This window comes from Lolium rigidum, chromosome 3 (assembly GCF_022539505.1).
Source record: "Lolium rigidum isolate FL_2022 chromosome 3, APGP_CSIRO_Lrig_0.1, whole genome shotgun sequence".
Taxonomy (NCBI): domain Eukaryota; kingdom Viridiplantae; phylum Streptophyta; class Magnoliopsida; order Poales; family Poaceae; genus Lolium; species Lolium rigidum.
In genome coordinates this window covers 297,443,330-297,459,382 of record NC_061510.1, presented here as the reverse complement: position 1 = coordinate 297,459,382, position 16,053 = coordinate 297,443,330, and the positions used below count along the sequence as shown (strand labels likewise).

Below are 16,053 nucleotides of genomic sequence, written 5' to 3'. Positions count from 1 at the left end.
CTGAGTCGGAGGCCAGATTTATAGTAGTGCCATCTCATATGAATGCATTATACACCAGAAAGATGACATTACATTGTGTAAAAGAGGAGAAAAACTAGAGATTCATCCAAGTTCATAACAATCACTATCTTTTTCCAGCAACAAGCATAACAATTGGGGCAGGAAGCGAATCCAATCTCTTGTACTTCTCTATCTTGCTGACCACATGATAAAATCAAATTTGTTGAACCCATTGCCGAATTGTCTCTTTGAAAGCATCAGAAATACTGTGTCTTGTGTAGCTCGTCCATGCTTCGAACACAGCAGGTCCACCAGATGAAAGCCTCGCAGGGCAGGTGTCATAGAAGGCCAACGTCTATGCTAAACTGCTAGTGCAAATCGCTAGCCATTGTGATGAAATTGCAATTCTATTTCATTATTTGGTGTGCGCAGAGAATGCTGATCAGGGCTGCAATCGGTGCAGCTATTAAATGCATCAAACAAAACCTCCTAAGACTGCTCAGAGCAAGTACAATAGAGTCCAGTCAGCTGACTATAAGACATTAAATAATATATTTTAGATGAGTTGGAGGAGAGAGAAGAGGAGAGAGAAGGGAGGTGGGCTACTATGCAATAGCCAGCTCTCGACGTGCTTCCTAGGCACCTTGTGAGAGTGAAAGGTGGCCATATATTAGTAAAGTACTACATTCTTATAGCCAACTATTGTACATGTTAGCTATATGATGACTACAAATGATATGACATCTTGTTATAGCCAACAGTTGGCTATACTATTGGAATTGCTCTCATAGTGGGAATAACATAGCTAGTAACATCACACATCTCAAGGTATTTTGGTGACATGACATGCCAATAAATGAAGAAAGAGATTGAGGTGGTAACTAGCTATGTTACCATAACATCACACACCCCAAGGCAAAATAAGTCTACAACATAATAAATGACACAATGCATGATACCACATACTACCTCCGTTTCAAGGAATAAGGCGCCTTCGTTTTACGAGCTTTTTGTTTGACCAAGAATTACTTCAAATAGATCAAAAATGTTTGTATGAAATTAGTACCATTAAAAAGTTCTTTTCAGTACGAATCCAACGGTACTAATTACATACTGTACAATATAATCAAGATTTTGTTGCTCAATTTTTATGATCAAAGTTCGTCTTGGAATACACGTGCGCCTTATTCCTTGAAACGGAGGTAGTATAAGTTACTATCCACTATGAAGGTAGTAACCTAGACTAGTAACATGACATATGTTACTAGTCTAAGTTACTTCCCACTATGACCAGCCTAAGAAGAGGCAACAGATGAGTGGCATCTCATTTGACTGCATTCTACACCAGAAAGATGACATTACATTGTGTAAAATAGGAGGAGAAAAACTAGAGATTCATCCAAGTTCATAACAATCACTAACTTTTTCCAGCAACAAGCATCACAAGTGGGACAAGAAGCGAATCCAAAGCAATCCTATTGGTTAGCCACCAGCGACTTCATTAGTGAGTCACTGCCTCATTGGGCACCAGGTATACATACTTCCAACCGAATTATAAAGCTTGAATAACAAGGGAAAAAACCATTTTTCAAGCTGCTACTAAATTCGATCTACTAGCAACAGCACGCCATGCTATAGAAGGAAGGTTTCCAGGAAATAAACCACTGGAATTTAACCAGATTGAGCATTGCCACTTTGATGGAGTTTGGTAACCAACTAACCATTAAAGTCACAATTTTCAACCTGCCTTCAGCCTCAGGCACTGTTGGACTGCCACGAATAAACACAGCTCCCGTGTACTTCTCTATCTTGCTGAACCCATTACCGAATTGTCTCTTTGAAAGCATATGGAAAACCGTGTCTTGCGTAGCTCATCCATGCTTGGAACACAACTAGCAGGATGTTCATAGTCCTTTTGTTTGGGACTAATCACTAAACTCCCATGATTAAGAACTACTAATAGTATGGTATCTAAACTACTCTACTTGTAGCATCTGATCTCATACTATGTTAAAGGGCCAACACACTATCCAAAAGAAACTTCAGATGTTGAAGATATTTCATAGTCGCCATTCACCAGCGCATCAAAATATCCATTCCACCTGAGCAGAGGGCAAGAATCAAGAGGTGACTTCTCCAATAGCATCACCAGTTACGTCCACCGCTACTCTGTTGAAGGACAACGGTTGCCAGCCTGAAGAATGAGGCACAAGCCACTTCTTTCTAACAATTACAATTTGCAAAATCTGGAGAACATCGCCAAGGGCATGCTGCTGAAAGCACAATTTCTTCAAAATGGTTGCAGCTTGATACCTACCAGCAACGGAAACACAGACAATGTTACAACATCCGAAATAAAAGATGAAATCATCAGAACACAAACCAGCAGGTACAATGCCTCACCTTGACTGAGAATCCTTTAGTGCTGAATAGCCAGCAGCAGAGGATATGAACTTACGAAGGGTGACTAGCGCTTTAGGACGCTTAGCGTTACTGTTTGTTACATCCACACATTTCCAGAGGCTTTCATCTTTTTCCACAAATAAAGGCATGTCATTGACTAACTTCTTCATAACGACAGCTTGATTTCGAATGGCACATTCAAGAGCTTTCTTAGTATCAAAACCAGCTAAATTCATCTCGCCGTAGCGTATACAGTCTGCAATATTTGATTCTGTTGGGGATAATTTTTCGGTTTTCAGTATGCCCAGAGCATGCAGTAGGCTTCTTATAGCAACGTCATGCTCAGGAGAATTTGGTGGAGATTCTTGCGTCTCTCCATGATTTTCAGGACTCTGAATGCTGTAGGATAGATTCGGTGGGTGAGGAGGTCTGCTATCACTTGCAGGCGATTGGACAAATTGAGGAGCATTAGAGTGATTTGGATGGAGGCTGATGTCTGAACCAGCATGAAAAGAGGATTTGACCACATGGAGGCTGAATGCTCTAGGATGTCCAGACACCATTGGCATACTAGCAGGTGTGCCTGGGGAGGGCAGCCTAGTCGGGCATTCAGAAATAGCCAGTCTACTCATATCAGAGCAAATATCAGCAAGGCCTTGGAAGGTTGAGCCACTTGGCAATGTTTGTATTTGAGAGGAAGGGGCACCATTATGCCCTGCTGATGGCAGGACTGGACTGCCAACTTCTGGATTCGTCGAGTAAGACTGACAAAACGCACTATGAGGATTAGGAGGAACTGAATTGTCTTGTTTCAGCAACACAGAACACTGAGTTTGCTGATCTGTTGGACAATATTGGCCACTGCTAGCACCAAAACAGAAAGTTCCACTTGTTGGCGTGAACTCAACTGATGTGCTAGGCTTCTTACCAAAGATGAACTCTGCTCCGTCTTGATGAGAATGAGTAGGTGTGGCAGGTTTTTGAGCTGATGGCAGGGGGGGCAGAGGATTCACGTTTGTCCCATCCAGCGACTCAGAACAGAACAAAGATGATATAGATTGACTTGAAAGGCCCAAAGTGCTTCCTTTAGAATTACTAGGAAATCCGAGATGTATTTCATTGCTTGCAGAACTAGATGAAATATCTGTCTTCCTTACATATTCTTGGTGCTGTTTTGCCTTATATAGATTGGCGGACTTCACATTATTATCACCAACAATGGTGTTAGAATGAAGCTTGTTCTGCGCGTAAGAAGATTGGGATCGCTGCTGATATGTTGAATGATAATGGCCAAGACTGACACCAGGACCATGATTTGCATCTCTTGAAGTATGCCCTGTAGATGTAATAGGCTTCTTACCAAGGATGGATTTTTGTGGTGCTATCACTTGATGCAAACGAATGGACGCCAAAGGTTTTTGAGCAGATGACTGGAACAATGTAGAAGTTGATTGTGAAGTTGCATGATCAACCTTAGCTCCCTTCGCTGATTTATAACTTGATGATGATAAGACAGTAGACTCACTCCTAGTGCTCCCAACATAAGACTCCACTTGATTGCTAGAACTAGATGCAATGTTTGTCTTCTTTACATACTTCTGCAGTGGCTTCACCTTGCATTCTTTACCCTCTTTTAAATTATTATCACCCACATAAGCTTTAGAAGAGTTTGACTGCCTACGCACTTGAGGATACTGCCCATTACTAACACCATCAAGAGTTCCACTCCTTGATGCACATTTAGTTGAAATGCTAGTTTCCCCACCAGTGATGAACCGCTGTGATATTTCCATTTGATGCAAACGAGACTGCACCGCAGGTTTCTGCGCTGGTGACTGAGATAAGGTAGGAGTTCCGAGCAGGCTTGATTGGTCCATCTTTGCTCCCTCGATTGATTCGGAGGTTGATGATGATGATGAAACAGAAGACCTGTCCAGCTCACTCGCTGTGCTTCCTGCAGAATCTTCAGAAACTCTATCAACATGCTCTACTTGACCTTCATTGCTTGCAGAAGTGGATGTGACAATTGACTTCTTTATATATATCTGGATTGGCTTCGCTGCTGCCTTCACATTACTGTCACAACTCTTGTTATACAGGGCAGGAAAGTTCTCTGATGCATCCAGATTATCAGAGTTCCGGTTGCGATCTGCCACGGTATGTGAATGTGGGGATTTCGCCAGCAATGGCTCTCCGGCAGCAAGGCTTTCCCAGAGCCAAACAATCTTTGCTGCGCTGAAAAGTCCCCGAGACGACACGTTTGGGGGATGCGCTAGTAGGATTTCGTACTTCTTCATCTTAAGCTTATGAAGAAGATCCGAGAAGTCCTGGTCCCCCGAGATGAGTAAGTAATTGCCTGGTGGAGGGTTGTCATACGCCCAGAACACCATGTCGACCAGCATCTTCTTGTCAACACCATCTTTAACTCCTGCCAAAAAAAGATTGGGGATACTTCACTATCGGCAGACACTGGCCAAGAAAACGGGCATACAATTAGGAGGCGGGGGGTAGGGGGTGTATACCGGCGGCGACGTGGCTGAGGGAGATGCCGGTGGAGGAGAGGGCTTCCAGGACGCCCGGGGCGACACGGGAGGCATCGCCGTAGGCGAAGACCGAGACGGGGCCATTGCAGCCTGCCGAGGCTAGCGCGGCGAAGATGTTGTCGGCGAGGCGGTGGGGATCGCCGCAACCGGCGGGGACGGCGCACCAGTTGATGTCCCACCACACCGAAGTCTTGGCCTCCGCCGCAGCCGTGGTGCTGCCGGCCATCGCCTCGGCAGCAGCTTGCTGGCCAGTCCGGTGGGCGCGAGGGGCGATGGTTTAGGGCTTCGCCGGCGGTGTGGAGGCGGGTGGACTTATCGTTGATGGGGATGTCTGCGCTGTCCGCCGCGAAGAGGAATTGGAAACCCAAAAAGGGCAGTTAAAAATGAATCTGGGGAGATCGGTAATTGCCTTTCTTTTTCCAGATCGGTATCGCCGTATCTGAGCTCGGGTCCCAGCAATACGATCTGTTCAAAAACTGTTACAAAATATTTTGGTAGCCTAGCCTTATAAAATGTCTTATATTTTAGGACAGTGAAATACAAATTTAGAGTACTAATTCATTACAGTATGTGTTTTGCAAGTAAAAAAGTATAGTACTTAGACTTTTTTTTTGGTTTGCGGGACTCTAAGAGATTAAACATAAAATTTGCATGCCAAACAAATTCAAAGCATATAAATGTGTTCTTTGTTTGTATAAAAATGCCAAACTATTAATGTACATGACATAGTCATCATATAAACAAATGAAAATTTCTATGAAATTGGTTTGCACGTATTCTCTGCTTTCCTCTCTAACATGCATATGTGGATCGCAACATTTTCATAGGTATTCTCGAGAATTTGCATAATACATTTTTCTAATGAAACATAGGGTCACTTAACTTCTACGAAATTCATCTCCATTATGAAGGAATCACAAAAGGAGTTCAAAACTAGTTTCTTTCTTTTGACCAGTCCAATGCTCTCACTCTTTCTTCCCCTCTCTCTTTCAATTTCCCCTCCTCTCCCTCATTCCCCCCCTTCTAACTCTCTCCTCCCGTGTTTTATTGAGAGCCTCCGTGCCCTTCACGGCTCCTCTCCCCTCCTCTTCAGTGGCCTAGCCGGTCGGAGAGGACGTAGGAGAGGAGGCCGATCTCCTATGTATAATTGTAGTAGTAGGGCTAGAGGTAGGTTGCATCTAGGTTTAGGTTTTACCCAAGTAGAGAATGGAGAGATGCCCATGGGGATCTGGCATGCGAGCTGCTTCTGGTGGTTTGTGGCGGCGGTGTGGCTGCTCGTGGTGCTCCGATGGAGGCATCCGGAGGTGGGTGGCGACACGGCTACTACATCCCCTTCAATAAATCTTGGTTGGGACTCTCCGGATCGAGGCGGCGAGGTCTTTTTGCTTTCTCTTTCAGGCTATACCGTGGTGGTGGAGAAGAAGAGAAGATCCGATCGGATGTCGTACTTTGCAGATCAGCAGAGGGGGGGGGGGGGTGGATTTTGAGAATGCAGCGGTCTTCTAGAGAAAATCCTTGGTGGTCTTCCACTGGCCTTGGGCTAACCTGCCACCAACTCTCGTGGCCAAAGGGCCACCGCCTATGAGCGCTAGTACGATAGTTGCACGGTGCCATCTCGCAGATAACCTCCAGGTTGTTGTGCCACTCCGGAGGCCTTCCATTAGCTTCGACGCGGGACTCCCCTCCCATACCATCCAAGTGGCATAGTCCTCGGTGGTGGTGTAGGTGCATGTGTATTGAAGCTCAAGTTCATCCTCGGTGGAGAAGGACATGATGTCTTTTCTCATCTTTATTCTAGGATCATGTGTGTAAAATCTAAGGACTACGGTGTATTTGATGTGTTCTCTTAGGTCCCCAATCGCCGATTAATGCAGTTTCTATGTCGTTCGAGGCCTTACCCTATTAAAATCTTCCCCTCCTCCCCTCTCCCTCCCTCTCTCGCCTTAACAGTGGTCTTGGCAAACGTTTTAATATGTCAACTTTTGGACAAAATTATTATAGAAATTCACGCATCCAAGCCTGGGCAGCTGCCCGGGCTGGAGGGATGCTAGATCCACCCATGCTCTCAACGTCTAAATTTCATACTATTTTATACACTGTGTCATCCACATACACTTCTTAAAACTTCTTGTGTGTCGAAATTATGTAGAAATTCACAACGCGCTCTGCAACCGAAGCGGAGCGACGCACCAATTGATGTCCCACCACACAGCCATGAGATTCTTATTACAACATGCTGTAAACCCCTAGCCCCTAGGGTCTTTGTTGATCTCCCTTTGTCCCATATTATAAGATGTTATTACAACATGTAAATATGCTTATATTATGGGATGGAGGGTGTAGTTTATTTTTCAGCGTGTATGTGATGGGAATGGGCCGACCCGGACCTGGCCTTGGCCCTGGCCCTAGTGGCCTCAAGGCCAATTCGAGGGGCCACGGGCCGACCCAATCCAAAAATGACAGTGGCCTCGCTTGCCCGATGGGTATCCGGGGCCGACCCAAAAAATTTACTTCGATATTTTTTTGGGCAGTGCTTACACGGAAAACATTTGATTAGATTGACAGTAAACAACAAAAATGCTCCCCCAAAAACAAAGTGATAGATCCTGATATTTTTTTTTCTGAACAAGTACGATCCTGATATAGGCTACATCACTAATATTTAAAACGATTACCTGATCATAACTTCTCAGGTAAATGTTCCAGCATGTGTCACGTATACTTATGCAAGCGTTCTTGTCAATGGGTAGACAGATAGCTTTAGTTGAAAGAGCATTTGTTTTAGGCATTTGCAGAGACACGCCACGCACCGTCAGCAACACAACGTGCAAGTCGGGGCGACGATGCAGATATAATTTCAGCGTGATGTTCCTACAAGGTGGGTCGACCCAGCTGACCCGGCGGGTCAGTCGATGCCGCCTCATTGGCCCAAATCTTGTTTAGGGCCGACCCACATGACCCATTGGCCCTGACTTTTTGGGTCGGGTCAGTGACCCGCCGGGTCGACCCGGCCCATTCCCATCCTGAGTTGTAAGTTGACAAATCAGCCACAAATTTCTCAAAAGAAATGGGTTTGTGATGGTAAACTGGCAAGATAAGGAACATCACACTACAAATGCAGAAGGGGACGCACTGGACAGATTTCAGGACTTCCCTCTATGAGTTCCGACATACTCCCCCGTTCCAAAATAGTGTCGCAACTTTTTCTAGATAGAAATATATCTACACACTAAAATGCGCCATATCTAGATAAAGTTGCAACACTTATTTTGGAACCAAGGTAGTAGAGGTTAAGTTATTAGATATGCTGATGGAGACATATTGTAGACGAAACCAGATCCTCTATGGAGACAAATGATTCACATAACATTCTCCAAGCTACGATTGGTTCTGTGTACTTCTGCAACGTCATTCCAGTGACGATAGCAGAATTCTAGTGACGGTAAGAAAAAATGAGTTATGATGACACTCAATAGCCAGTAGAGCAGAACAGCTGAACCATAGTGGTGGCTGGCCTTGGTAACTATATTTGCATACCAGCACAACAATTGCATCATCCTAATAACAGGAATAGTGGTATCAGAGCTGAACTAGATCACTGAGACAGCAGGTCGTTCTGAATCACTTAAGGCAAGGGTTCCTCTGAATCTCCCAGCCGTGATAGGTGGAGATAAGCATCAGTTCCTACAGAATAGGGCAAGAAAAGAGTGCAACAAACTTATTAAAGCTAAGCCTGAGAGGAAGAAACAATTAATGGTTAATTAATTTTCAGACAGAGATTCATGGTCATTGAAAGATTAGTGTATAGATGAAAGCCCATCAAACAATGTATAGGCTGTTTAATACTCCATACATAAAAATAAGAAAGTGAAATATGGACATACCATATCCCTCCATAGAAATGATCTGCAGATCCCCACCAAAATATCGAGCATAAAGGCGACTAATCGGGAGCCCACAACCATACCCAGCCATAGTTACTCCTTCATTATGGCCATCTAGATCAGGTGGGTGTTCTGCCGTACTGTAGAGATAAGTAAAAATTCTTGGGAGGCCACTTCTTGGTATTCCACCACCTTCATCGCTAATCTGCATTACAAAGGTTATAACTGTAAGTCATACAAGTATCAAGAATTGTATCTATTAAAGTTGGCTTAAGCATAGATGACCTCCATGTTTGTGGTCTCATATAGGATATTACTTACAGTAATGCTTTAAATTAGAGCCATCACGGAAGGAAAAATGAAACAAGGAAATTGCACATAACTGCACAGGAAAATTCTGTAAAAATTATGACAATGCAATGTGACACAGAATAATGATCTCTCTCAACAACAGCAAAAGGTAGTGAAACCTCCTACTGCAACACCGTTCTTGCATACAAGAACCACTCTCCCAAGAAAGAAAAATGTCCCAAGGGAGACCATGAAATCTGGTTTTCGATATGCCAAAAGTATTTGGTCTCTACAGAATTAATACTTAAGTGTATTGCAAAGGTTACTTCACGATTGAAACTCTGAATTTCCATTAGACTATCAATTACTCCCTCCGTCCCAAAATATAAGGCGTCTAAGGACTGGTCAAAAGTCAAACTTTACTAACTTTGACCATATATTTAGAAAAATATATTTACATCTACAATATCGAATGGACATATTAAGAAAATATATTTTGCGGTGAATCTATTCATGTTGATTCAGTACTGTAAATGTTTATATTTTTGTGTATAAACTTGGTCAAACTTAAAAAACATTGACTTTTGACTAATCCTTAGACGCCTTATATTTTGGGACGGAGGGAGTAATTATCTATTTTTCCATTTTCGTTTGCTGTATGCACAAAAAGGTCAAACTGATACAACAGTAAAGGGTAAACTTTTGTATGCATAGAAGGTTGTGGGTTCACAAAATGAGTTCTCTAACTGTAGTCCGGGGGAGAGACAAACCTTGATAGTAACATCCTCTGCTCCGTCAGCAACTATGATCCTAACAGGAGGTGCATGCTTATCAGAGTCCATAAACCGTTCTTGTACTGCACGAAGGGAATTCTTCACCAATTCAAACATCATGAGATGTAGGTGTGTAATCACGTATCTGCAATCGAGAAGTCAAAGCAGTAATTAAAATCATTTTGAGACTTCATGCGTGCAACTGTATTGCTGATGAATTAAGTACTGCAGGCGTGGTAGTTCAAAACATCAAATCAGGGAATTACGGGAATGTAAAATCTGGGTCTCCGTATATGTCGACATCAGGAGCTGATCCATATTCTCGCATGCAAATAGCTCGTGCATCTTCACTGGCAAGTCGAGCAACTTGCATGGGGGACAATCTTGTGTTTATGAGCCCTATGACGCCAGGCTCCGGATCAGGATCATGTAAAGCGACATGCTGCCCTGAAATAAAAAACATTAGCACAAGTCAGAAGACAACATTGTACTAACTCTATTTGGTAGTATCTTAGACTCAGGCTAGGGACAGCAGAATATTCGTTCTTTTTTTCATGTATTAAAATGTTAATTTATACTAATTATTATCGTCATTGGCAAGAAAATATAAAATGATTGGATATGGATATGCATTGACTATCACTTTCGGAGGGAAATTATTACACAGTGTTTGTTCTATACGAAAGGACTCACACAATTTTTTTTTCAGAGAACACTACCACAATACCCAGGCGTTGCTGTGGACTACAGAACGCACTATATGTTTAAAGATAATGTGCTACTGCCTGTCAAATAGTGTATCCGATCAAATCATCCAACACCTGCGCTCATCTCAATGGTAATTTTTTTTTCCAAATAGAGCATCTCGATGTTTTGTGCCAAATTAACAGATGGTGTCTTAAGAGTTAAGAAGATGATGGTGGTTCTAAGTGACGGACCGCCGCCACTAATTGAGATCTTTATATGAGTAAACATTTAAGAAGTCCCAAGGAACTTCCACTTGCACTCCAAAACAATACATTCCAAATTAACTGAATGCTGAAAATATCTTTTAGCCTGCTGTGAGGCACAATGACAGGCTCGCGGCGATTCTTCTTTTGGAAAGGCAGAAAGTAAATCAGTAATGAACTTCCATATCAGTTGCTAAGCTGGGATAATGTGCCAGCACACCTAACCAGTAATTGCATCTCTATAAACCCAGAAACACCCAACGGATGTATCTAGACACATTGCAGTGTGTAAATACATCCGCATCAAAACAAAATCGAGCCACTTATTTCCGAACGATGGTTGTAGAATTGGAGCTTAACACCAAATAGCAGACTAGTAACTGCACCTGTCAAAATTTGTGTAGATTTAAAACCTAACATAAAGGCAGGTGGTAGGTATGCTAACCTATCAGCATGCGGATCCCGATCCTTGACATGTAGAAACGATCAAGGAACTGATGGATCTCCTCGATTCCAGAGGGAAAAGCCTTGGTACCACCCATGTCCTTCTTCAGCTGCTGCACACCCAGCGCCATGGTGGGCACCACATTGGCGTGCCGCACCCTGATCATCTTGATCATCTGGGTGAACGCGAGCTCATCTTCCTGGCTCCTCACCTCGGGGAAGTAGCGGATGTCACGGAACGAATCCAAGTACCAATCCCTCACCTTAACAGAGGCGAAGGAAGAAAGTTAGTCCTGTAAACGTCTGATGGGCAAGAATATGCTGATTCTATTAAGCTTCTTGAAATATTTACTACTCCCTCCGCCCCAAATTAGTCGACTCAACTATGTCTAGATACATGGCACCTAGACTAAAATGGGTGAATACATGGTATCTAGAGAAAACTGACAGAGGGATTATTATTTGGCGAGCTCACGTGCTTCTGCTATCTGAAGTGTAAAATTCGGAGCTAATATGGTTAAGCCATGAAGCATGCTGGCATCAGGGGAGAATCTAGCAACATCAACCATGTTCCTACACTTGTCTCCAGGAATTAAAAATGACAAGCAGTTGAATCATAGTTTTTGAAAATTGTTAAACCTGGCTAAGCAGATCTTCCATGATATATTTTAGTCAACGAAGATATAGAAGATGACAATACAAGTGTTACCGGAGAACTGAGAGTAACATTTCGTAGTAGTACACTAGTAGTACTTGATAAAACTCTGTAGGGTCAAACGAGAAGAGGCAATATGGTGATAATAAGCAATTAGAGATGGGACTCGTATCAGCAGAGGCCATCTCCAGTCCTACTTCCCAAGTTCCCAAGGACTGGTGACAAACAGAAAATGGAGCAGGGGCCCTATTTTTTTTATGGGGACATTATTATTATATTATGAGGAAATAAATATCCATGAACGGCATTGAATCCTAGGAGAGCAGTTCCCGAAATAAACGTCCTAGGTACTGTACAGTTACGGGTATTGTACAAACTTTTCATAGGAAAGCCCGAATCAGACTATACTCCAAAGGGGAAGCAAAATATGGGATCCCCAGTTTTTCTTAATAAGAATGAAAAACGGAACAGGCGAGAAGAAGGAAAAGGGAAACCGCATGAGGAATCGTTCCCGAAATTACGAAACACAAGTGGCAGCAGCAAGCATACTAGGGATTTAATCGATTGATTGACCTTGAGCACTGCTGGCTTTTTGGATAGCCCGAAGGGCAGGGAATCGAGGTCGAGCGCGCGCCTTGCGATGCGGATGGGCAGCTCCTTGTGGAGGAACTGCGCGGAGAGGAGGAGGTTGCGGTGGGTGGGGCGGGCGCCGAACTCGGTCATGTAGCGCAGGCTGACCCCGGTCTGCCGCATCCCGCCCCAGCGCGCCAGCTCCTCCGCCACCGCCCGCGCCACCGGCTCCGACGCCATCGTCCCCTGCCTCCGCTGGGAAATGGTCGGGGCGTTGCGATTGCGAGTGTGTCTGTCTAGAATCTAGAGAGGCGCTAGGTGGCGGCCACCGGAGGAGCGGCGCATCGGCGGCGTCTTATTATAAGCGCGGGGCGGGGCGAGGGGGAAGGAGGGAGGAGGTGTCAAGGAAGAGGCGATGTGCGGAAACGGGATTTGGGTGACGACGACACGCACGCACAGAAAGCGAGAGGGAGCCGCCGCGCAGGGCTGCGAGTGGGCCGCTCCGGTCAGGGTCGCGTGGATCCATTGGTGGTGATTGGATGGGCCAGGCGGTGGTGCAGTGTGCCACAACTGGCATACAGCGGACCTGTGTGTTTTCTTCGGATGTGTCCCTGTCAGGTGGGGACGGCGTGCCGGTTTTGGGTGGCGTGGTACTCGTACACTACGCGGCGAGACGTTCGGTGCATAGGTGAAAAGGGCGGATCTGTGTCGCTGACGTGTGGGCCATTGGTCAGTCGCCCAATCAGATTTCGTGGTGCATTCTGCAGGGAGTAGTGTTCGCCCATGCCCGGTAGCCTATGTTGGTGAATGCCTACTTGGGGAAAGAAGATCCGTATCGTCTGGTCCGGGAACCAAAGGTTTCCGTAACAAAACTTCTATCGACTAGCCAACAATTGGAAGCTTCCTTTCACACAAACGAATTCCAACTTTGCAAATAATAACTCATGTTTCTTGACGAGGTTGAAGGTGTACGTAGAATTACAATCAAATTATATGCTACTATTCGATATTTATTTATATCTTAAAATTCTATGCATTTGGTGTTTCAATTTGGTTTAAACCCAAGGTAATCTGAAAATGCCTTACAAGTTCACTTCTATTCTCCTACATCACTCCATTAAAATCTCAAAATGTTATACCAACTAAGGCCCGAAATATTTGCCGCGGTTTCAGGAAAAATGTAGGCTAAAATCTGGGTCTATATTCATTGAACCCGCCATAGATATTTAGAGCCACATGGACTACTAAATATTACAAAAATTATATTTTAATTCTAAGAAAGTTATGGCTTTCTAGATTTATTGGGAATTTATGAATTACCTTATATTCAAATAAAACACAAAATCAATAATGTAATATGTAAATATGAACAAAGTGATATAAAATTTGTATTGCATTTTTACAAAAGATTGAACAAATTCCCAACTTGGAGTAATAATTAGTGGTAAAAGTATTTTCTAACGCTCCCTTCATCTATTTACTATTATAAGACTTTATAGATACTTCAATATAAACTAGCTGAAAACCAAAAATGGATGAATCGACCCAAAAAACACGTCTAGATACATGCATCATTTTGGTTTGTACCTAGTCCACATTGAAATATCTACCACGTCTTATATATAGTAATACTGAATGGAGGAAGGATTTCATGGTATCACCTCGATGAATCAGTTACCACACATAAACCAACAACTGGGGCCCAAGGTTTCTGGATGGGGCAAAAATTAAATTATATATAAGTATATGGGATAAAAATACGGATTACATGCAGCTATGGAATTAAATAGGAACACATTTTCAAATTTGGTAAACTTTAACACTTTGGTGCAAAATAAGATGTAAAAGAGCATCTAAAAAATGGAGGGAGGGAAAAAGGAGTATATTGAAAATAAAAAATTACGATTTGAATTTATAATTGTTGTTCATGGCATTTGAAACTAAGGTCGGAGAAATGCAAACTAAAATTGCGATCATAGACATGATGCTACCTAGTATTGATCAATGTTAAATACTACCCCAATCAATAATAAATGCCGCTGATTACTAAACCGGCAACATTAATATGAACCGAAAGGAGCAGTAGGTTTGCGTGGTTTTCTCATATTGTCACAAAATATAACAGGAAAACAAGGGAACAGTAATGATCGATGCGTCGATGCCTGAGTTCCGAAAACGTCAGAATAAATCCTCCACGAGAAAAAGGTAGCACAAACCATTAATCGTACTGGCACTTGAGTCATGTCTGAAATTTTCTTTGGACGGGCATGTGATCGATCAGAATGTAGTATTTGATTGTTACATGTGGAATCTAATACGTACGCTGATAATCTGATTCTTGGTTGGCTTGTCTAAGGATTAAGATTCCGACCTATATAGCTTGGAAAAGGAAGGAAGCAGCCTGCACGTGGAAGGTGCTTTAGGAAGAAGCATATCGCATTCACATCAAAATATTTCGATTCTTTCGCATGTTATGGCCTAGACGAAACGTGGTCTTGCAATGGCACGAAGCTGTCATATGCATGATCCAACGAATCCATGCGCTGCTTTTGTACGATCGACGGATACAATTCACGTTAGAAATGTACGATTCCCGGGTGTGTTTCTAAGCTACTGAAATGGTTTCTTCTTCCAGATTGGTGCTGCCACGTGTTGTGGTTCACAGAATCCAACTTGAACTCGTGTAAAGAATTTCCCATTTAAACGAAACCGTCACGAGAAACGTACGATTCCTGAGTGCTTTTGTAACGTCACGACAACTTTTGTTTTTTGTTTGCGAAACAAGGAAAGCACAGTTCACTTCCTTAAGTTGGGCCGACCGTTGAAAGATCCAGCCCGCACGCGGATGTGGCCCATCTCTCGGGTCCTGGCTCTTGCCGGTGCTGGCTGCAGCGGAGAGCCTTGTTTAGTACCACCTCGGTAAGCCACAGATATTCCCAGTGGTTTATAAGCCCCGCTGTTTGACTAGCAGCGTCCCTTCGGGGACATCCGATAAAATTGGAACGATACAGAGAAGATTAGCATGGCCCCTGCGCAAGGATGACACGCACAAATTGAGAAATGGTCCAAATTATTTTGAGATTTTGCGCGCTAGTCCTAGGTATCTTACAGGCAAGGCCTCTGTCGTTCCTTTATCTTACAAACAAGTCCTTCCACCGTTTTTCTTCCCTTCTTACCCATACGGACATGCTACTCGTCTTCCTCTTTTGCCCCCTGTTATTTCTTTATATAACGAGCAATCTCTTTCCACAATTACTCTTCCTTCTACCCAAACCTGCTTTGTTTTTCTTGTAGTTATGTCCGTTCTGAGATTTTCTTTTGAATGGTGCCCTCTGCTCTTTCTTTTTTTTTTTTTTTTGAACATGAAGTAGGGCCTAGAAGGCCCCAGAATTTCATCATATCAGACGTGGCAGGTAAATATTACAGTGAGGCCCTTTGGCATCTATCGTCCTGAGAAACCTGAGATTTGAAGAAAGGCCCTCACACTTTACAATACACACCCTGGGACAAGAAATAAAAACGCAATCAGGTCCCTGAGAT

The 16,053-nt window shown here is 43.4% G+C and overlaps 2 protein-coding genes and 1 non-coding gene across 3 annotated transcripts; 1 reads left to right on the top strand and 2 right to left on the bottom strand.

Moving 5' to 3' along the window:
* Positions 1-1,809: 1,809 nt before the first annotated feature.
* On the bottom strand, positions 1,810-5,172 carry LOC124696713. The gene is made up of 3 exons (XM_047229398.1): positions 4,926-5,172; positions 2,404-4,831; positions 1,810-2,313 (listed from the first exon to the last, which is right to left on the bottom strand). The coding sequence occupies exons 1-3, from the start codon at positions 5,170-5,172 to the stop codon at positions 2,121-2,123; spliced, it is 2,868 nt and encodes a 955-aa protein (XP_047085354.1). The 3' UTR covers positions 1,810-2,120.
* A 3,095-nt stretch (positions 5,173-8,267) lies between these two features.
* LOC124703595 (pyruvate dehydrogenase (acetyl-transferring) kinase, mitochondrial-like) lies at positions 8,268-12,768 on the bottom strand. Its single transcript, XM_047235816.1, has 6 exons — positions 12,517-12,768; positions 11,290-11,551; positions 10,161-10,341; positions 9,892-10,039; positions 8,831-9,035; positions 8,268-8,630 (listed from the first exon to the last, which is right to left on the bottom strand). Exons 1-6 carry the CDS (start codon positions 12,751-12,753, stop codon positions 8,572-8,574), a joined length of 1,092 nt encoding a protein of 363 aa, XP_047091772.1. The 5' UTR covers positions 12,754-12,768; the 3' UTR covers positions 8,268-8,571.
* A 2,717-nt stretch (positions 12,769-15,485) lies between these two features.
* On the top strand, positions 15,486-15,588 carry LOC124704800. The gene has a single exon (XR_007003684.1). It is a non-coding gene; the product is annotated as a U6 spliceosomal RNA (small nuclear RNA).
* Positions 15,589-16,053: the final 465 nt, after the last annotated feature.